At 34.1% G+C, this 22,185-nt stretch overlaps 1 protein-coding gene across 1 annotated transcript in view; it reads left to right on the plus strand.

Moving 5' to 3' along the window:
* Positions 1 to 22,185, plus strand: part of LRRIQ1 (leucine rich repeats and IQ motif containing 1) — a 100,944-nt gene that overhangs the window by 5,557 nt on the left and 73,202 nt on the right. The window contains exons 6-14 of the mRNA XM_031057557.1: positions 867 to 941; positions 1,119 to 2,321; positions 3,105 to 3,257; positions 4,429 to 4,579; positions 8,367 to 8,560; positions 9,465 to 9,592; positions 15,589 to 15,662; positions 15,956 to 16,049; positions 18,745 to 18,921. Coding sequence (XP_030913417.1) covers positions 867 to 941; positions 1,119 to 2,321; positions 3,105 to 3,257; positions 4,429 to 4,579; positions 8,367 to 8,560; positions 9,465 to 9,592; positions 15,589 to 15,662; positions 15,956 to 16,049; positions 18,745 to 18,921 — 2,249 coding nt within the window. The remainder of the gene's footprint in view (positions 1 to 866; positions 942 to 1,118; positions 2,322 to 3,104; positions 3,258 to 4,428; positions 4,580 to 8,366; positions 8,561 to 9,464; positions 9,593 to 15,588; positions 15,663 to 15,955; positions 16,050 to 18,744; positions 18,922 to 22,185) is intronic.

The following is a 22,185-nucleotide window of genomic DNA, read 5'->3' on the forward strand; positions in this document are numbered from 1 at the left end:
TTGCAGGAATGTTTCTTTTGGAGGGGAGAAATAGAATCCAACTTTCCTACTGCAGAAGGATCTAGATGCCTGGTCTCTCATGCTGGTCTGAACAGCATGCTTCTGAATGCCCATGAAAAACAGTGCTTAGACACGTCGGAGACATCATGCTCCAAGTTGAAAGTGGTTGCTTATATTACTTCCTTCATATCCTCCATATTTGATTTGGTTGATATATCTTGGTTCCACCAGGAGTTATGTGGTTCTGGATCAGCCTGGTTTTTAGTTATTTACATGACTAACTTTCTGGCCGCTAACTTACAGTCTGATTGAGACCTTTTGCCTGATTGAGGTTATGTTGGACAAGGGGGGAAAGGCTATTTACTTGCATATAGTGAGAAAGTAGACTTGAACTTCATTTTTCTTTTAGAAGCAATTTCAGTCAGAAACTTTTTTTTTAGCTTTACTGAACAAAATCTCCATTTGAAGGATTTTAATATTATCAGTACATACCAGTGCAATTAAAGGGAGATTGATCATGCTATTGTTCAGACATGTTTCTGTTTTCTGCCTGTACTTTGAATGGTTTGGTAATTAGTTTTCATCTTAGATAGTAGTACAGATCTTGAAGAGGAAAGTGGCAGCTGTTTGGGTCAGATGCTGACTTCCTGAAGGTATGCATCTCAGTGCCTGACCAAATCTGCATTACTGATGCAAGTGTTCTGTTGTTTATTTTGATCCACGCATGGCTCAGTTTCTCATTTAAATTCAGGCATTCACAAAATTGGATTGTTGGAAAGTCAGGAAGATGAGTGAGATTGGAGAGAGGGTGTTTTGTGTCATTCTGGGCTTTGTACAGTATTCATTTAAGTTAATTTGTTGTGCAGAAACGCCAGGCTGCAATAGAAGATGAGTTACAGAAAGAGGAGGAAGTTTGGAGAGACAAAATGAGGCAACATGCGGTAAGGTTGTACAGTGAGCTTTTGTCAAATGACTGTGAGGTTACTGTTAAATATTTGAGAATAAGTGTTATCATGGAATGCTTAATATACTAGATTCTGTTTGTGAATGACAAATATGTGCCAATACCTGTCCCATTTTAAAAGTGGTTGAAATCTATCCTAATTGTTTTGGCCTAGGAATTGATCATGAAGCTACAGTTGCAAATGGAGAAGGAAAGAAAGGCCTTGGAAGAGGAGAAAGCAGAAGAAAGACAACAACTGGCTGAACAACAGAATATAGCAGCTGTGAAAATCCAAGCTAGATTTAGAGCATTTTTAGTCCGTAAAAAATACGCTCCCATTTTAAAACAATGGAAATATGAAATGAGAAAGAAGCAGAAAATACTAGAGGAAATAGAGCAAGAAATGAAAGAAAGAGAGGAAAAACTGAACAGGCAAATGCAAGAAAACAGGATGAAGAGAGAAGAGGAAAGAAAGAGGCAAGAAGAACTTGAAAGAAAACAATATTTGAAACAGGTGAGGAGGCGTGAGGAATATGAGAAAAAGAAAGAAAGCCTGAGATTGGAAAGAGAAAAACAAGTGCAAATAAGAAGAGAAGAACAAAGAAAATTAGAACAAAAAAGAGCAGACGCTGTGATGAGTGAAAATGTAGAAAATAACATAGAAGACATAAAAAAGGATAATAAGACAGAAAATATGAAAGTAATTAGAGAAGAGAAGGAGAAACTAAATAAACAAGTAGAGGAACCAAAAGAAAAGCATGCTGAAATGATGGATGAAACAAATAATTGGATGATTCCAGCAGAAAGAAATTTGACACCAAGCGTGCTAGGCTCTGAGAAGGAACACCCTTCTCAAGTGAATAATGACAACTTATACATTAATTCAGCAACACAAGTAGAAGAAAATTACTCACAAACAAGTTACCTTGATAAAGTTTCAAATGGTCATATTTCAAAGGATGAATCTCTTAACTTCGGTGCTAAGGTCATGGCAGAAAGTAAGGCAAACCGCATATGCAGCAGCCCTCCAAATGTCCAGCCAAATGCTAATAACAGAGAAATTAAAGATCGATTTACTCATGAAACTATGAAGAAAACCTTATTTCTGATGGAAAATGCTACTGAAGAAGTCAGAGACACCTGGGACAGTAGTCAAGATGTGGCAGGTTCTTCTAGTAAAGTAATTTTTCCTGATGATATTGAAAAGAAGAGACTAAACTGGATGAACACATGCAAATCTTGGTCTAAAATATATGAAGAAAACCAAAGAAAGCAAGCAACTGTAAGAAAACGACTAAGGAAAAGTTCATTCAGCAAGATGCCTCCACTAAGTACAGACAAGATAATTCACAGTGGCCCTTGGAGTACTTTGCAACAGGTAACTGGTAATATAAAAGTTTGAGAATTAAATGGGAAACATACTTTCACTTTTTTTGTTATCTTCTGTTTTGCCATGTTGATAGAATGCTTTATTGTTGAGCAGGAAATAGATATTGTGACAGTTCCTGTGCCCAGGTGCAGAATAAGAGCAATGACAATGACTTTTAAGTTGTGTGAGTGTTGTGGAACAGACTGATGTGGTACTAGTCTTCAGATGATTGATAATATTAACCCTTTAAAAGGCAAGATCTCTTACATTCTGCTAAATTAACAAGGTTTTGCCTTTCTATAAGGCCCACATTTCAGTTCCTGCTCCCTTCAGAGTTTTGAGAGCAATAGTCTCTTCTAGAAAAAAGATATTACTGATCAGCTTATAGATAGTGTTTTGCCATAAAGGACATCTCCTGGTTGCCAGGACTTATTTTTCTTATCACTTATTAACTTATTGTATGCTTGCTCTGTGCTCTCATCTTGATTTCCGTTCTGAGATGGCCTATACACACTTCTAGTCTGAACAATTTTTGTCTGTTCTACATTCATGCTTTATGATACTGTGACTATTGTTTTCATGCTTGCTTCTCTCATTGGACAGATCAAACCTATCATTGCTATTCTTTTCTATATGAAAAGATTAACATTAGTTGCTTGCATTTTATAAAGCATTAGTGGATTGTAGCTTTGTTTTCTTTTTCATCCTAAAGAAAATTACCATAATATGATGTTGTGCAATGAATATTCAATATACAAAACATTATTTTTATTTATCAATAAATGCATGTAGGTCACAACGCTTACACTCGAAGATTTGCCAGCTTGTAGCCTCTCAACCTTATCTGAGTGTTCAAACCTTCAAGTTTTGACTCTGAGGCGCTGTGGACTGGTTGCACTGGAAGGACTAAGTAGCTGCAAAGACCTGAAGTATATCAATGTGGAGGTACCAAGCATATTCGATTGTTTGTTATAACATGGAGAGAGCTGCCAGTTTTGCTCCTTAGTTGATTGTTCAGTTGTCCAACTGAATATGTAACTTTTAGCCTTAAGAACATAATAGCAACAAAATACTTCCAAATGTGAACAAAATTATACAAGCAGATTTACAGTGCAAATAACAAAAAACTACATGCTGCAAATGATTCAACCTATACTAAGAAAATAGCAGGCTAAAGTTAGCATTGGTATAGATCTTTGTTTCCTCAGTCTCTGATTGATGAGTGGGCAGATGCTGCTCACCATAGCAGGTGCTCAGCTTGAGCAAGAATAGGTAGAAGGAAGAGTCCTTTGCAAGGCACACCTTGAATATTAATTAAAATTAGTGACATATATGCTCAAGGAATAGTACATATAGTGAGTTATACCAGGGGCCTAATGTTTAGGTGTTCACTACTGCGCAGTGTTTTACATGCCCTGTTTAATGACTAAAGAGAACTTTTTCTCAGTGATGCATCTTTGTTCCAGAACTTGGCAATTTACATGAAACAGCTTTGTTCACATTTTTAATTTAATGTGTTTTAACAACACATTTTCCAGATGAAAAGACCAAGCACAGCAAATAGTGAAAGAGAAATCTGAGGAAGCATTATTAAAATGGCCTGGGGAAGGGGATGTTTAAAAAGCAAGATCCCTTGGTGGAATAATACTAGCTTAGAACAATGTTAATGTTTGTGACCAAAGCACCTCTAAATGCAGACTTTTGCTATTAGTAAATAGGATTCCAGCAAAATTACATTTGTCTTCATTAGCATCTAGTAAATATGATGTTTCTATGCAGTTTTTAGTTCAGTCTCCCGGTGTTTCTGGAGGTAGGAAAATGTATATGGAAAAGAATGCTCTGTTCTTAACTTCTTTTTTATGCTTTTTTGTTTCAACTTTGGGCATTTTCAGAGCCAGAATGAAGTTCAAGATACATTCTTGTTCTATTTCAGTAGGACACAAAAGGTCATTTCTAGGACTCATAATTTTTTTCCCCAGTGGAAAAATAAAGATGCCCTTACTCCTAGCTAAGAGTTTAGGATAAAAATAAGCAATAAAGGCAATTGCTATATTTTACTTAGTTCTGCTACTTCACTTCAGATGCTATTTAATATCCTCATTGTCTTTTATTGCAGGAGAACAACATTCAGGTAATTGACTGTGCAAATCTGGAAAATCTCTGTATTCTCATTCTGAATAAGAACCGTCTTTCATCAGTTTGTGGCTTAGATGGATGCAAAAATCTCCAAAATCTTGAACTTTCCTACAATAGAATCACTCGAATTGGTAAGAAAATTATTCCAATTTGTATAACAACATTTATGCAGTTTATATTCAGAATTATACACCCCTTGGATTTAGAGCCAGTCAGCCGCTAAGCCCAAAGAGACAGACTTGGCAAAAAACCTTCATCTTAAAGCATGGCTTAGCTACTGCCCTGTATTCCATCTAGCAGGTCATGTAACTATTGGTAGCCAAAGAGAATTAAAATCTTTCTGGAAGGGCCACTAACATTATCTGCACAGAGTCAGCTGGAATATGAGAGTAGGCTGTGTTCAGCTTATCTGTAGACATAATGAAAGCAAAGCCTAGCTATGCAACTGCAGGGAACTCCAGTGTGTTCCTGACTGACACAGTAAGTAGTTACATAGAAATCCTCTTGTCTGTTTTGAGTCTGCTGGACAATAGGAAGATAATCAAAAACAATTATTAAGCTCATAGACTAAACAAATTCACATAAGACTTGTAAATAAGTAGTTCCACTGTTAAATAACACTATGAACATGGATAGTACAGTTCCATGATAACCAGCAAGGGTGTAGCAAACAGAAAATGGGAAAGTTTACAAAAAAGTCTGTAGGTGTAGAGGCTTTGATGAAGATATTGTAAATATATTTTGTTAATATGTGTAAATGTTAGTACACATGAAGAAAATTTTTAGTACCTGAGAATAAAAGTGCTGGGAAATCAATGTTTGCTGTAAAAACATATCAATACTCTAATGAGGAACAATAAAATAAAATGGTTAAAAAGTTTCATCTGCATTGTTGTGGCAAATAGTGTTTGATAAGATTCTTATTCAGATTGATCTCATTTGATAAAAATGTCTGCAACATTACTGTAAGAATGACATCATTTTAGTGGATGACATTTAAGAATGTGGCATCCATGTGGAGTGTGGTAACATCATACAGGCCAAGTGGACTAAAATTCTCCAGTACTTTCTCTTTTGTGCAGTGCACTGCTACAATTACTTAGTCTGTAATGAATTGAAGTGGGTAAATAAATGTTCACAAAAGTCATCTTCAAATGTGGGTTTCTTTTCTCTCCAGAATTGTTTTGAGGATTTTAGGTTAAAACAGATGCTAATACAGGATATATTTCATACTGAATAGTTGCACAGAATGCATAAAAATGAATTTGTGGGTTATAGATAGCATATCACTCCCATCTGTAAATCTTGCAGGATGTCCCTTAGCAATTTTGGAAGCTCCAGTATGGTGTAGTAAAGCTTACATACATTCATAATATTTAAGTTTTAATGACTTATTGTAGGGAATTTCTGGCATACTATGATTTCTCTTTTTATTCTTTTCTCCTGTCATTGAAATATAGCATCAGCAGGGGAAAACTTAGAGTTGCCAAAAACCCCTTAAAAATAGCAGTAAGAGAAATAGGCTCAATTGTGCTTTTTGCCTTAGGAATACATGATCACAAATTAAGTAATTGTGACAGTAACACACCAAAGTCGAGTGCATATGCTTGTATTTTGAGGATGAATGCTTTATTTAAAAATTTTCATGCACAAAAAGTAGCATTTTGACTCAAGTTTTCAAATATGCTTCTGTACGGTGTCTGTACTGCCATAGAGTGCTGGGTAAAACCCTGGCAGCACAGAGAGGAAGTTCTTTTTCATCAGACACGTTTTTAATTTAGGTTTTGTTGTTTGAGGATTTTATTTTGGTTTTTTTTCCATTTTTATGTTCACTCTCAGCTTTCACTCTGTTGTTAGTTGTCTTTGTAACACATAGAAGTGACTTCAGAACTGCATCAATAGCTGAGTCCCTAGCTAGCAGACTTCAGCTGCACTTTGCAAAAATGCTGAGAACTTCCATAAAGGCTCTCCTTGAATCTTGCTGAAACCATGTATTTGTCAACAAAATGCTTTTCCTATGGCTGCTATAACTTTTGTTTCTTGCATTGTATGTAAAACATACAATGTCTTCTGGAAATGTGCAGAAGACTTTCAGGCTTATATTTAATTTTGCATGTGGGCAGAAGAACCAGTAAAATACCAATGGTTTGTATTACATTATTCTCTCTTGTTTATTTTCTGTTGGGCTGCATGTGATAATTCCAGAATGTTCTGAGTGACATTCAGGTGAGGAAGAGTAAAAAAAGGTGCTGTGTGCAGCTTGCAGAGATGGAAACTTCCAGATTCTGTTTTACCTTCTTGCCTTTTCTTATTGTGTGTGTAGTCTCTCTTCTTGGTCCCACTCCAGGCTCATAGAGTGCTTTTAAAGTTTCCAGTACTGCTAAACTGAACTTAAACTAATTTAAGCTTAAGGTAACTTAAGCTGCTCTTAAGAGGAAGTCTTGGAAACAAGCGCACGAAAACGCGAAAGTGTTTCTATGACCACTAGATGGTGCTGATTCTTTTTTTATTTTCATCCAAGGACGAAAGAAAAACACAGACCAGGATCTTGCAGTCCGAGTATTATGTCATGGACATGTTTGAAAGTTTTCAGAATAATTAAAGATTTGTATATTTATTTGCTAAAGCACACTCTTGAAGTTACATTATAGGACATGTGTGTTATATTTAAGATAATGTCACTTTAATGTCACATAATTGCATTCTTTTCACTAAATCTTTTCCATTTTTAAAATAAAATCATTGGAACATCTATATTGGGAATTTTTAAAAATTTACTGATGTTTTGGTATTTAATGTTTTGCTTCAGTTTTCTCCTTATCATTAGTCTTCATTTTTAAGTCTTCTGTAATCTCAAAACTCTATGGTGCAAACTGATATCTGGCTTATAAATTTTTATGAAATAAAATATATAATCATAGTTTGTTGGTTTTTTTTTTTCCAGAGGACAGTCACAAAGAGATTCACTACTGTGAATCCAGCTAATTCAGATTCCTTTGGGGAACTTGTGAAATTTTGGGTGAGATAAAGATGAGACACAGTGTTCCCTCAAATAATCCTAAATTAACTAAATTATCAAAGAATACATGAAACAGATGTAAAATCAGAAATTCCTTATTTTAGATATGGTTTGTGACAGGTATCCCTTCAAAGGAATTTTTAATACAGAGATACAGAAAAGCTGCTCGGACCTGTAGCAAGTTAGATGGATCAGTGCCATTGCATGTTTAAGCCTGTGGGAAGACAATGTAATTTTTGCTGTTGTAAGGATGATTTTGGTTACATTCTGTGAGAGAAACAGATGCTCATCGGAATTCCTTTGCACTTCTTTTGTATGTAGAGATTGCATGCTCTTTAATGTAGATGGCAGGAGTAAATTTGTGGAGAGTGGAATGGCTACAGTAGTATGGCTTTGTTCTTAAAGGCACTACATTTTCTTTATAAATTTTGTCGTTAAATTTGATACTGGGCTAAGTTTTAATACAGTTTTTTCTAACCTTGCTGATAAACTTAAAAAAAAACCTTTAAAAATGAAATAACAAAAACTAACTTTTAAACATAGTATTTTCATTCTGATGGATGATTTTAAGAGGGCCGTTAGCATTTCACAGAGTTCAGAGCAGTTGTAAAGTGGTTAAAGCATAGTAAGTACAGTTGATCACTAAGAGAATGTTCTCTTCCAACAGAAGTACCAAAGAGATTATGAACTGTATTACTGCTTGATTAACAGCATCAGAGATTTGTGAACCATATGCGCTGTATATGTGATAGGGTCAAAATACAGTAATTAGTTTTAAACGCTATACAGAAGTAACATTAATTGTTATATCAGAGAATGTACAGAAAATTCAGAATTTTCTTAGTACTTGAATGACAAGAGATTTTTATTTCATCGTGTCTTAAATCTTGAATTTTCAGGTGGTCTGGAGTCACTGATAAATCTTCAGCAATTAATTGTGGACCATAATCAGTTAATCAGCACAAAAGGTCTTTCTGAGGCACCTACTATCATTCACCTAGACTGCTCTTTCAATTACCTTGCACAAGTTGAAGGCATTGAGAATTGTGGCCTACTTCAAGTTCTGAAGTTGCAAGGCAATAATCTCCAGGAGGTAAAAGCTTAGAATTTAGTGGCTGTTGTGCATACTTCTTTGCTAACAGTCATATTCTTCAGCATTTCTGAGTGTGTGCTCTTTGATTGGTGTGGGATGTTTCATGCTCCTGGGTAAGATTTTTTTTTCTCTTATCAGAGGGTGATTTTTCAAAGATACAAATGGCTAGCAGTTAATTGTTTTCTTACTCCCAAATCCCACATAAAAAATTGGACTCTCAGTGATTATGGTTCCTCCTTCATTTATAGCAACTAGTTTTTTTTCTAGTTATGGTTCTGATTTTGTTTATATGGTAAGAAAAGATTATTATTACTTATAGGTCCTGTTATAATAGGAAGATAATTAAATCAGGCCAGTAATAATGATATAATTGTCATTACATATAATTGCTCCTTACCATTACTTGTATATAATGATAATATTATTATCACCCTGATGATAATCATGCTTATTTAATGTATGTTGATTCTCCAAAACTTGAAATTTGTGCTGCATCATTTAAAATAGCAAAGTTGTTTGCTAAATGTATGCTTCATCATATTTACAGTTATTCTCCTATGAATTCAAGAGATGAAAAGCATTGTCAATAAGCAGCAAATAACTAAAAAAGAAAATGAATAAAATAGTAAGGTTGTGACTCTTGGGCTCTTGAATTTTTTTTTCTTCTTTAATTTTTTATATTGACTATTCAGGTGTGGTAGAAGACATTAAAAAGTATTTACCACCTGATGTACAGAGATTATGTGTGACAACTGGTACATACATAATAAGGAAATGATACATATATCCAAAATGTCAGTTTTTCTTGTATTTAGTAATGATTTATGAAAAGCATCTGGTAAGCATTCCATTGTTGTTTCTCTAATTTATATTAGTCTTAAATAACCATCTCATTTCTATTTAGCTTCCAAGACTGGAAAATCATGTTCTCTTAAGAGAACTCTATTTGGATGACAATAGCATTTCTTCTATGAGAATGCTTTCTTTGTATTGGTTGCCTCTATTGCAGATTCTTTTGCTGTCTCAAAATAGGTAAGTAAGAAGCATTCTTCCACTTACAGAACTGATCCAGAGGAATTTGCTAACATTACACTTGTCTGAAAAGTATAATTCTCAGTATGGTTGAAATTTCACCATCATTTTGGGATATTCTTTAAAAATAAAAATATGTGGTGGGCATGTAATTACATTGGCTATCTCTTTCTAAAAAAATTTGAAACGGCATTAACTATATAATTTTTTTTCTCTTGGATATTATGTGAAAATAATTCTTGAGCATTGTGACATTATTAAAACCATGGTGGGTTTCTTTCTTTCTTTAGCAGTTGTTTCTAGAGTATGTCTGTCAAACTTCATATTTCACAGCTAGCTTATTCAAAACAGACTTTGAAGGCTAAGTTAAGGGCAAGTACTAGAGTTAAAAAGGCCAAATAAAAATGTTTTTTATTTTACATACATATGTTAATACCCTCCAAAACAAGTATATTTGCTTTAATTTTTCACTCTTATGGTTCTGTTTAAAAGGTACAAAATAAAGAAGAATCAAGACAAGCAGCATAAAACTGGTTCATGCCCTCAAGTACTCTGTAATTAGTTTTCTGTTTGTTTTCTAAGGTAATCTATTCATCTTTAGAAGTTGAATAACCAGATATCCTGGATTTAAAATCCTATTTTCCCCACCCCCACTTTTTCTCTATTTAAATTCTGCTAAAAAAGACATGAAACATTTATTACAGTTTGCAATATGTTAATAGGAAAATTGATTTTTAAATAATATCAATTTTTTTTCTATACTGTGATAATTTTGTTCCAAATAAGACCAATCTAAGTTTAACAAACAGCATACTACATACCATATATAGAAATACACTCTCAACTATTTACTTCACTCTCCTGTTAGTGAATAGATGTTTTTAAAGGGTGATTCATCTGCCAGTTTTAGCTGCTTGCTTTGAGACTAATCATAGCCTAAAAGTGCCTGTTCATTGACTATTAAAAAAATCAAAATGACCAGTTCATGTGTAGGTGTCTACAGCTGAACAGAAGAATTCCATCCTATGTGACATTTAGTTCAGCACAGCCAATTGTGTCTGGGAGCCTGTGGGAAAAAGGATGTATAAGGCTGAATCTTGTTATTATAAGCAATGTCCTTCATGGAAATCGAATATTATTTAAGTATATACAACCTATATTTTTATATAACTTTTCAGATTGTTTTCATAACATCTCTAGTGAGGTACTATTCATTGAGATTCTTGGATATAAATAAAATATCTACAGAATCAAATCTTCAAGTTCCTGATCAGGCTTCTAGGGTTTGGGATTTTTTTGTTCCCTTATTAATTCTTCTAGAGTTTGGAGAAAGTCCTTCCTGCCTGTGATTAAGCAAGAGCATTATATGTTGAGCATTAGGTTTTGAGTCACACTGCTTGATTTAATTCTTGTTTTTTGCTATCTTTTTTCCTTGTCCTGTTTAGCTTCTTTGTGGATAATGTGGCTCTGTATTGTAGTTTCCTCTTCTTCCTCCAGTGTAGCTATCCTGTGTGTAATAAAGTGTTTACAAAACTACTTGAAGTTCTCACATGCTTGCTAGGGACTTGCAAGCCCAGGTTCAGGGATAGCTCAAATGTGGCCTCTGGCTTTAGGGTGTGCTGGACTGGCCATGTAGATTACCTTAAGCCATTTGCCTATCCCATCATCTTAGAGTTTTTTAAGTGCATTGTAGTGCTTGCTCTGGTTTTCCAGTAGCCAAGCAGAGATGCAGTGTTTGATCTGCTGAGTTTCTTTTTCTCAGCTGTGAGAAAGGACATATTTTTGCATCAACAGACTGGATGTGCTGAAAATAAGTATACATCTTGGCCTCAAACAAGTCCCCTTCTTTCCCTAATCTATCTATAGCTTATGTAAAATCTTTGTGACAAACAGGACAAGGTAGCCTTAAAAGCCTCAAAATTCCTGGCATTTCAGTAGCCTGCTCTGTTACACTCACTTTATGTACACTTATAAGCAGCTCCATATGTGTGTGCTGTAGCATAAGTAACTTGATGTTCTATAGAAACAGCGAATGTAATGGAGTAAGCTGTTGAAAGAAAAGCTGTTTCTTTACTTTTATCCTACAGCCAGTGCAATTTTGTGAATTTTTTCCAAGTGTGCACTGAGTGCCACTTCCTCTTTACTGATTGCAGGAAGCCAATATAATGATAATGCTGTGAATCTGTATTCTTTCTGAAAGTGAAGTACTGTGAAAAGAAAATTCTTACACTAATTTACAGGACATTTTTATTCCCATAATGCTTTGTCTGCATCATAAACCAGAAATTGTCAAAGGTAAAACTCCAAAAATTATTTGGTTTAAATTGTTTTAAACCTACGGTCTAACAAGAAACTAAAACATGTAATGACTAACTCCTTCAAATAGAAAAAAGACAGCTATTTCACCACTGCTGCTTTTATTGAGTGTGTTACTGTAGCTTTTATATACAAACCATATTCTTGATCAATGCACAATTGACCAAAGACAATGATGAATATCCTCTTGACTTGGTTTCTGTGGAGCTGGGACTATGAAGATCCATGCTTTATTTTATAGCAGCTGAGGACAAAACTGTCAAGTTAGTTTAAAAAAGGAGCATATTCTTTTTTCTTTGTTGTGGATAAAGATTTAGGTATAGGAGAAAACAGCCTTGTCCTTGTGTAAAATTAATAAATTTTTAATATGTGTTCAGAGTGCATGTGGCATTTATATTTACATGTAATCCCATTTAATTATGCAACCTACTAATTAATGTCTTTTTCATTTAAAAGTGTTATAGTGAGATGCTAAACATGCTGTTCCAGGACCATTTTTGTTCAACTTCCAAATAGACAAAATCCCTCCTAACATTTCTGTTTTAATGTAGTATTAATAAGACAAAATTTTTTTTTTTTTTTTTGCTATCACTTGCTTTTCACTAAGATAGCCTAAGGGAGATAGATAAAAATATAATATTTACAAAAATGCAGTCATCTGCAAAAGTTCCTTTTTATTTTGGGAAAATGGTTTGGCCCAAATCAAAACATGTTGCTCCCATGTTTTTGCACCTAGATGCATATTATTCCTAAAAAGCTTATATTAGAAATGCTAAAAAGTTAGTTAAGTTCTTTCTTAGCATGCATTGTTCAGTCAATTTAAATATATATTGTATCTGTGTTTTTAACTGAATTTCTCAGATATGAGTTCCTTGCAAGTTCCTTGTTTTGAAAATTTGTCCACTTTTCCAGAATTATCATAACAAATCTAAATGTCATTGGATGTTGAAATAAGTCATTCATGAAAAAAGCTATACCGGTATATAGTGGTTTTCTCCATCCTATCCTTACCACTCTAGATTTTTTAAAATAATTTTCAGTAATTCTTTGCTGGTGATAAGTTTATCTCTAAGTATGTGGCATCATGGATAATGTACTTGAAGTACTGTCTGCTAGAGTATTCAAGAAACTAAGTGGCTACCTGACAGATTTCATATATTCTGTATATTTGCTGCTTATAAATATGGTGATTATTGCAAACTGAACTGCCTTTAATTTAAGGAATGAAAAAGCAATCTGGTCTTTACCTAAAGATCTAGATTATGATAAATTTATTTTAGTTATTTTGCCCTGCTTCCTGCTAACCGCTTATTAACATCAATGCTAATTTTTCTGGGGAAAAGCAGTTGCACAGCAGGATTTAGACCATTTTAAGCAGTAACTGCTATCATGTTCAGAAACACAATCTTTATTTTCTGTGATGCATTCTTGCAACTATTCTTAAACCTTGTTTTCTGATATAGCCACATAAACTACATAAACTCTATCTTGACTGTTCTACTAGCACCTTAAATGGGAACAGAAAAAGGAAGCTATAGCTTGCTTTTTTGTGAATATCTTTTACTTTTGTGTCTTCTTTGTAATTTATATCTCTCTTATGCCCAGGGCTAATGTGACAAGGTCAAGTAGTATTAAGTTTTCAGTAATGTCCTTTGTCTTTCTGGTTTGAATTTTCTTAGGAAAAAAATTAACAAAGAATGTCGGTAAAGGGAAAGCTATAGAATGACGGAGAAATGTTTTAACTCTCATAATGCCAACGGCAGGCAAGGACAGTCCAGTAGACAATTTCTAATTCACCACAGCATATGCTGATAAAGATCCAGAGAACTTATTATAAATAAAAACCCTGCATTATCTTTTGTCCCTTATACATTTGTTTTCTGAATATATTAATCTATGACTATTCATGAATTTTCAGTTTTTGCAGCCATACTATTAGCTAGTAACATCTATGATTATATTTGCTACGAATATTAAATATACTTATGTATTATTGACTGATGATGAGAAACTAAAGTGCTGAAATTTGTATTACTGTATATACAGATCTACATATAAGGCTTCATGCTTTATGGAGTCAATACTTGTAGTAGTTGTTTGATTCTATGGAAAGCTTCCATACCATGAAGGAAATAGAACTAAGTAGGGTTAGAACCAGGACAACTTTACAATGTAGTTTGAGAAAGAAATGGAAGTACAGTGAGTTGTCTTTGCATCTGTTTCTCTGAATTTACTCTTAAAATGTTATGCTGTTGTATAGAAATACTTCTCAACTGAATGTGGAAACTAATTTTTTTTCCGTTTTAAATTTGGTTTAAATTGCAGTTGTAAAGCCTGTGCTGGAAACACAATGTAGTTGTACCTTTCAGCAACAAAGACACATTTTTGTCCCTCAATAATTTTGAGTACATTTCATTTTTTGTAGGGTCATATTAAAAAAAAAAATTCTGATTTATACCTTTCAAAGGCACTACACTCTCAGAAAATACTACTTTCGGTGAAAATTGGCAGTCAAAAACTGACCGCATACAGTGCCACTTCTGTTACCATTCTCCTGTTGTGCTAGGGCCTTGCCGTTACAGGGATGAAACATGTCACCTAAACATGTATTTCTTTAAAAAATGTATAGCTGGTGTACCATCTGCTTAAACATTCTAGTTTTAGTTGATAACTGGCATTCTTTGCATCTTGATTTTTACCTTTTCCTGCCTCTTTCATATTCAACATAAACTAAGATGAACTTTAGTCTGAAAGTTAATATTTGGCAATAGCCTAGCAGCTGAACAAACCATTCAACATTCATTCTTGCATCAATGAAAGTTTGTAAGCAAAGAAATAGCACTGAGCCTTAATCCTTTAGTAGTAGCTATAGCACACATTTTACAGTCCCAATCCCTTTGTATAGATGAATGTCAGATCAATTTCTTTACATTTACTCTTCAATACTGCAAACAAGAATTTTGTCCTGTCTGTAGTACTGCAGCCTACAGCCTGCAGTACTGCTTTGTTGTATTATTGCTCAAGAGAAGTTCTGATTATACAAGAAGAGCAATTCCATAACCAATTCCAAAACTGTCTCAGTAATCAGCACCTATTTGACGCAATCTGACAAGTAGTAAGACAGAGGAAGCACTAAAAATATATTACAGGATAGTGCAGCCTTGACCTGTTGAAAAAGGCATCCATAGCAACAGTTATGCTAGTTTTAGGATCTAAGAAGAAATGTGCTGATTGGAGGAGAGAAACAACCTGATAAGGAGTTTGAGCAATGAGAAATGAGGAAAGAGGAAAGAAGCCAAGCAATTTTTTTTTTCCTCCAGAATCAGGACCTTCTATTAGTACCATTCTAGTTATGGTGCCTAAATATAAGCCAGCTGACTTGTGTAAATTTTATAAGACTTCAGATATTATTCAGCACTAAATGCAGGGAACAGAATTAAATATTTATCAGATAAAAAACCATTTATGAGAAAGTATTAAAAACTGAGGTGCTGAGAAAACTAAGAAATATTTTTGGGTTAAAATTTCAGTAGTTAGTCCTCGCACCTTGGATAGATAAATGGGCATTTTCTTACATAAATAAGTAAATTGTCATACCTGCAAAAGATTCTGGTGCCTTTCTGTTTATGAACTGCTGTTTAAATTTAATTTTTAAAATATCTTTTCTGTTTTGTTCTTAGATTAACTGACCTTGTGCCTTTAAATTCATTTGTATTTTTGGAAAAGCTAGATATCAAAAATAACTGCTTGTCGGGTGAGTTGTCTTAAAAACAAAGAAACCCATTCAAATAAGAACTTCATAGTTGACTTGTAAACTGATTTGAATGTGACTGTCATATGTATTTATAAGACATATTTATGTGTAAAATATAAAAATATTTTCCAAACATGAATGTTATAGATAATAATTAAAATATACTGTATAGATAGCAGTCTTGCTTTTAGGACTGCATGATGTTGGTACATTTTGCATTCATATAAGAATTTATGGGAAATAAGATGATTCTGCATTCAGACATATTTCAGTTTCTTTCTGCTATACTACAGATCTTAAAGATGTCCATACATGGTTTAGTGGCTGCAGTAAACTAAAGGAGTTGTCATTGAGTGGGAATCCTCTTCTCCAAGAAAAGAACTGGAGGTAAGAAAAATACTTTAATTTGCTAAATCAAAAAATCAAAATCAGACAACCGATGGTTGAATGTACCTTAATTAAATAGTAGAAGCACTCCCACATATAGTCTGAAGAGTCTCGCTGCTGTGACAGGTTCACATTGTGCATAGCTAGTGAAGGAGTAGTGTCTGTTAGAAGAAAAAGTCAGGATGAATGTTTGATTTTTCCTTAGTAGTTGAAAATTCACCTTTTTTATGCGTCTTCAAATTCCTTATCTCTATATCAAAAAATGTATAGCCCTTATAATTATGAAAGAGATGTAAAAGTAATGCTATCATTTGCTCTTCATTATTGCCTGGAATCATGATCCAAAAAGTTAAAGAGCTAGTCCTAGAGACTTTGATATGTCTCTATATAAAAAAATGAGTAAGGTAGAAAAGAAACCTGACATACAAAATGATATGCAGTTGCCATGATTCCTGAAATGAGTAGTTTATAGCTTTGTAAACCATAGGAGTAAAATTGCAAATTAATAGGTTTTTTGTACAATTTTTTGCATATTAGACAGAGTACTTGAGGTGTGTCCTCACTAGTGCCAAGTACAGGGGTATGATCACTGCCCTGGTCCTGCTGGCCACACTAAAACCTAAAAAACCAAAACCACCCTTACATTCATACATTCCATTTGAAGATTTTAGTACAAATTTAGGATTACTAATTAAAAGAAAAAACTCAGCTATTTCAAACTTTTACTTAGAAGTGTTAGAGTACTTTAAAAGATAGCTGTGCAAGTACATTCTTGATTGGTTTCTTTAATTTTTTAATGAGCAGACTTATTTGCACCCTATGGTTCCTGCAGGTAATTTCATTCATAAAATTCTGTGATTGTGACAATGTTTTAAATTTCCATTTCTATTGTTTGAATTCCCACTCTTTTACAAAACTAAGCATTATTTCACTTGTAACCTAGAGGGAAAAGCTCTCTGAATTTCAACTTAGCTATGAGAACTGACACTTTTGGTTGCTTAAACCAATAGACCTTTTATGATTAGAGAAGAGATTAATTTGTCTAAAGGATTTAAAGTAGGGGATACTATGAAATATGGATTTGCTGAATACAGCATTGACTGTAACTTCAGACAATATGTTCCAGTGAACTTTACATAAACCCTTGATACCAACAAAGGAATTAGTTGTAAAATTTCTCAATTGCTTTCATACTTTCATGTCCAGCCAGTGATAACACCAACAAAAGTGAAGTAGTAAGAAATCTCTTTCTGAAAATTAAACCCTAAGATCAGTCTGAGCACTCCTAGGGGAATATGTTTCAATGCTGTAATGATTAATAGAGCCTCTTAAGTGACAGAATATTCACCAGGAAGTTTTCACTAAATGAAATATTGACTCAGCCCTTCACCAGGAGAAACCCAGATGGAAAAATGAGTGTTGAGATCCTGCAGCTCTAAGAGACAAAACTTCCATCACTGATGAACTTTGATATGGCACTGTTTTGGTGTATTGCTATTCAACATCAGCTTTGGTAATTTCTCTCTACATGTTCAGGAACTGTTGATCTAAATCCATAATTTTATTCTAGATGTGCTTGAGATGGTCTTAGCCTTCATTAATGGGCAGTAGAGAAGAAAAGTTTTCTATTAGCAAAAACTGATATTCTATTCTGTTATTTGGAATATTATAACTTTGTCTGTTTTTAAACTTAGATTTTCTGTGATTTTAAACTCAGTGTATGTTGTCCGAGCTCAGTAGTAATCCTTTACCTTCACAGGGAATAGTCAGGGAGTTCCAAAATTTTGAAAACAACACTATCTTTTTCAGTAATAGGGGGATTTACAGCCTAAAATTAGTATTCTTTCAGGAGTTCGTGTTACTTAAAACTGAGTTAAGGAAAATATTGAGAGTTGATATAATTTTACAGTCTTCAAACTTTCAACAACTTTGGTCTGATACAAGAAAATATGTGAAACAAGATTGCAGTACCAGCTTACATCTCTTGCTAACATAAACAAAACCTCACTGATTATACATTTTTAATTTTTTTTAAGTTTCTTATACATATTTTTTGTTACATCAGTGGCCACAGCTGTCATTTTTATAGCAATGAAATTTCATCTTTACTCTCATTCCTTTCCCTGACGCAAATTCAGTTGTTTTTTTTCCTGTCAGGCATACTGAATAGCATGTCAGTATATGTATATGTGAATGATAAAGGGAGTAGAATTAGCAAGGTTTAGTATTTTGTGCAGTTTTAAAATTTAAGTTCTGTGATGTGTCAACAAAATCAGACTGTATCTTTATCCTATGATTTAGTTTGCTGTGTTGCCAACTAATCAAATTAATTACAGGTGCCTATGCATGAATGTGTCAGATTTTCCCATTGAGGTTTGTGTAGGTAAAATTCTAGCTCTAGTGATTTGAGACTGGCGCCAATGACTTTCTTGGTGTCAGTATTTCAGCAGTGTTCATTATACCAATGAAGTATTAAGAAGTCTTGCTATGTTCTGTGTTTTATTCTTTATATTATTCTTTAGTTTAAGTATAAATTCTTGATTAATATGTTAACATATGAAATAAGGACAAATACATACAGACATTTAGAGGACTGTCTTCATGTTCTCTATTTGTTATATGATTTTTACCAACAAAATGGGTGTTATAGCATAAGGATTTTTTCAAAAATCTAATTAATATTTTTTTTCCTAAGGTCTTCCATGTTGGAGGTCCTTCCTAGTTTACAGTTGCTTGATGGTGAAATCTTAACCCATCATACTTCACCCACAACTGAAAAAGTCAAAGCATCAGAACTGGGAGCTTTTCTGGAACTTTGTCAAGTTCAAATTGAAGAAAATACTCAACTGAAAAAAAACGCTGCTGAATTGGAGTACGTATTTATGTGAATATAAATTGCATTCAGAAACATTTCTTTATGTATTGTTACTGAAGTTCTTGTTGGTGTATGAATTTTACTTAGAATTTTTTGCCTGGAAATGTATTAGGATAAGAAAGAGATTAGAATCATTGAATTCAGAGCAAAATTTGTTTTGGACAGATATTAAATTATGAGGGCCTTGAGTTTTGTTTCTCTAAATTTGAGAAAACAGGTGGATCAAAACCTGCAGTTAGCAGTAGTTGAATGAATTCATACACGCAACATAGTGCAGTGCTATGCAGGAATTGTAGCTTAAATCCTGAAAGCTGAATAATCATATTAACATTATTTCCAAATTTAGCTTAATCAAGTCTAATTTGGCTGTTGGTACAATATGCTCTATTTTTATTTCTGTATTTGTTTTCCATGTGTATGTTATTCACGTTATTTATTTGCAATTATTTAGAAATAATTGCAAAAGATTTTACTTCTTTTCTCTTAAGGTAGTGAATTAGATGGATCTGTTTACAGGTGTTTAATTTGGTCATGCTTGCTACCTTTATCGCTTGTTACCATGGTTAGTTATCCAGTAACTTCAGTTTAGACCACGCAGGTGGTAATTTATCACTTACGCATGCTGTGTTTTAATTTTTTGTAATATCTAAATATCTTAAACTTCTCATTTCTACACTTGGTAATATTGCATGGTTTGTTTCTTTCATAGTTCCTTTTCATTTGCTAGAAGGTTCACAAAATCGTTATAGTCCTTTGAATATCCAACTTATGTTTTAATTTTTGTAAAAGTAGTTTTCTTGATTCTGCCAGGTACTGAACATTAGCCCAGAGCAGGTGAAGCATGTGCTGTTTTATATTGTTTTGTTTTAAACCTTGCCTTGCATACTTTGGTGGTTCAGGAAAAGTACGCACATTTTTTTCAGAATCTGGCTATTTTGTGTTTGCATGTAAGCCTGTATATTCATGGTATCCTCTTATTAGCTAGCAGTTTGTGGTATTAGTGCAGCTTTTACTAAGCTGCAATAAAATCTTCATAGCTCAGAATCAGATTAACTTGAAAAGAGGTTTCTATTAAGAATTAGATTGAAATTAGTTGGGAGAAATTATATAGTGCATTTTTCTATGACAGATGTAATGTGCAAGTGGCTCCTAAAAGTCATATGTTTCTCCATTAAACCATTGAGATATGTCTCCTCCACTTCTGTGATTTTTGGCTTCGGGCTTGCAGGTGGGAAGCTGATATTTCCTAATCTATTTACCATCCTGAAATGGTGTTCTCTCCTTCCTTTTTTATAAAAGAAAATAAAGCTCTCCTTTTCTATGAATGAGAAAATTTTTCCATGTCTGATATTTAGACATTTCAATCATTATCATTTTGCAGAAAAAAAAAAGTTTATAATTAGGATATGACTTGCGAGCAAACTGTAGTAAAATCTAAGGACCTAAGTTTCATATACATTTCTGCAGAATGGTACAAAATGAGAGGGAAAAATAATATTCCTAAAATTTAATTTTTTTTTATTCTACATGAATGAACATAAGAAAAATAAGAAACATGTTGGGTTGTCAGGCTAAGACCATCCATTAATTATGAATAATATGTGGCTCACACTCCTTTGTGGAAGCTGATTTGTACTTCTAACATCTTCTATCAGAGGCTGGAAGCAGGAGATGGAGTGCGCACTTACTGTGCTTGCAGACCACAACTCTTCAAAGGCAATTGTTGAGGGCAGGGCTGCCAGTCAGACACAGGCAAGGTGGGAGGACAGGTCACCAGGAACATTGTAAATTCAAGAAGGACAAGTGCACAGTGCTTTACCTAGGAAGGAGGTAAAGAAAGGAGGCCTTCTGCCAACTCCCAGGCTACTTGTTGAATGGAAGAAAGAAGGCCATGACTCTGTCCAAGCACTGTTCAGCAAAACATTAGTGTTTTATCAATACAGTTTTGGTCACAAATCTAAACAACAGCATTATATGGGCAAGTGTAATGGGAATGAATTCATTCCAGCCAGAGACAGTACAACTGGGCATAAGGAAAAGCCTTTTCAGGGTAGGACAGTGATGAATTGCAATAGGCTGCCCAGAGTGGTTGTGCAGTCTTGTTCTTGGAGATTTCCAAGACCTGACTGGATGAAAACCTGAGCAGCCTCGTCTGCTTTGAGAGCTAACTCAGCTTTGAAGTAGAAGGTTGAACCAGAGACCTGAACTGGAGGTTCCTTCAATTGAGAATTTTTCTATTATTCTATGTAAATTTTCAAAGAGAAGTGTTAGAAAGAACCTGCAGATGTTTGAGAAGAACAGTAGTGGAAAGAGGTGATTATGTAAACATCTTTCCTGAATGTACGGTTTGGGTGGAGGGAGGGTGGGGAGTGCAGAGGAGGCAGGGTTGTGGATTTTTTAAGCTTTTGAGAATTCATTTGTGATCTTGTAAATCCCTAAATGTGACATGATTGAAGCATCTTGCATCAAATTTGATCTTAAAATTAATTTCTTGTGTGTTAAAGCCATCTATCTTTTATTTTGACTGAAGTAAAATTTATGGATGACTTGAAAATCATTGCAAACTGCAGCTCATAAAAGGAACTCTAAACAACTTGTTTGTATATAAGCTGTAGCAGCATAGCTATTATATGTACATATTGCAATACTTTGACTGAATTAATGTGACATTGCTAAACAGCAGGCCAACAACAGAGCAAACTTCTGTCTGTTTCACATCTTGCTAAGTTATGAGCCCCTGTAGGTGCGACCTCAAGTATGTAAGCTGCCAGAAGTAATCACTGCTTGCTTCCCTAATCTGTTTCATACACCAACGCTGCCCAGTTAAATTCTCTGTGCTGTTTCTTCCCAAAACTTCTCTGTTGTTGCCGTGTTTAAGAATAAAACTGACTTTAAAATTTAATTTCTCTATTACATGATATTTTTTCTGTCACATAACCTTTAGACAACTTGTAATAAGTAATCATGCACAAAAATATGATAACTCTGCTGCAGCAATTTGTTTTCGGCCATCAGATGTGCAGTTGTCTGGCTAGTGGAACTTGAACTTTAAAAATACTGTATGTATTTTACAGTGAAAATGACCGAAATTGCATAAATGGTGTTGTCAACAGTGACCTGTTTCGTGTTTGTAGAGGACTTCGGTAAACTGTAGTTGAAAATTACTAATGATACTTGTAGAAGTTTCCCTGAAGACATTAGATTTTACCCCACACTATTGCAAACAAAAGCTCACATAAATTGTGGTGTACTATTTGAATA

This window comes from Geospiza fortis, unplaced genomic scaffold (genome assembly GCF_000277835.1).
Source record: "Geospiza fortis unplaced genomic scaffold, GeoFor_1.0 scaffold186, whole genome shotgun sequence".
Classification (NCBI taxonomy): domain Eukaryota; kingdom Metazoa; phylum Chordata; class Aves; order Passeriformes; family Thraupidae; genus Geospiza; species Geospiza fortis.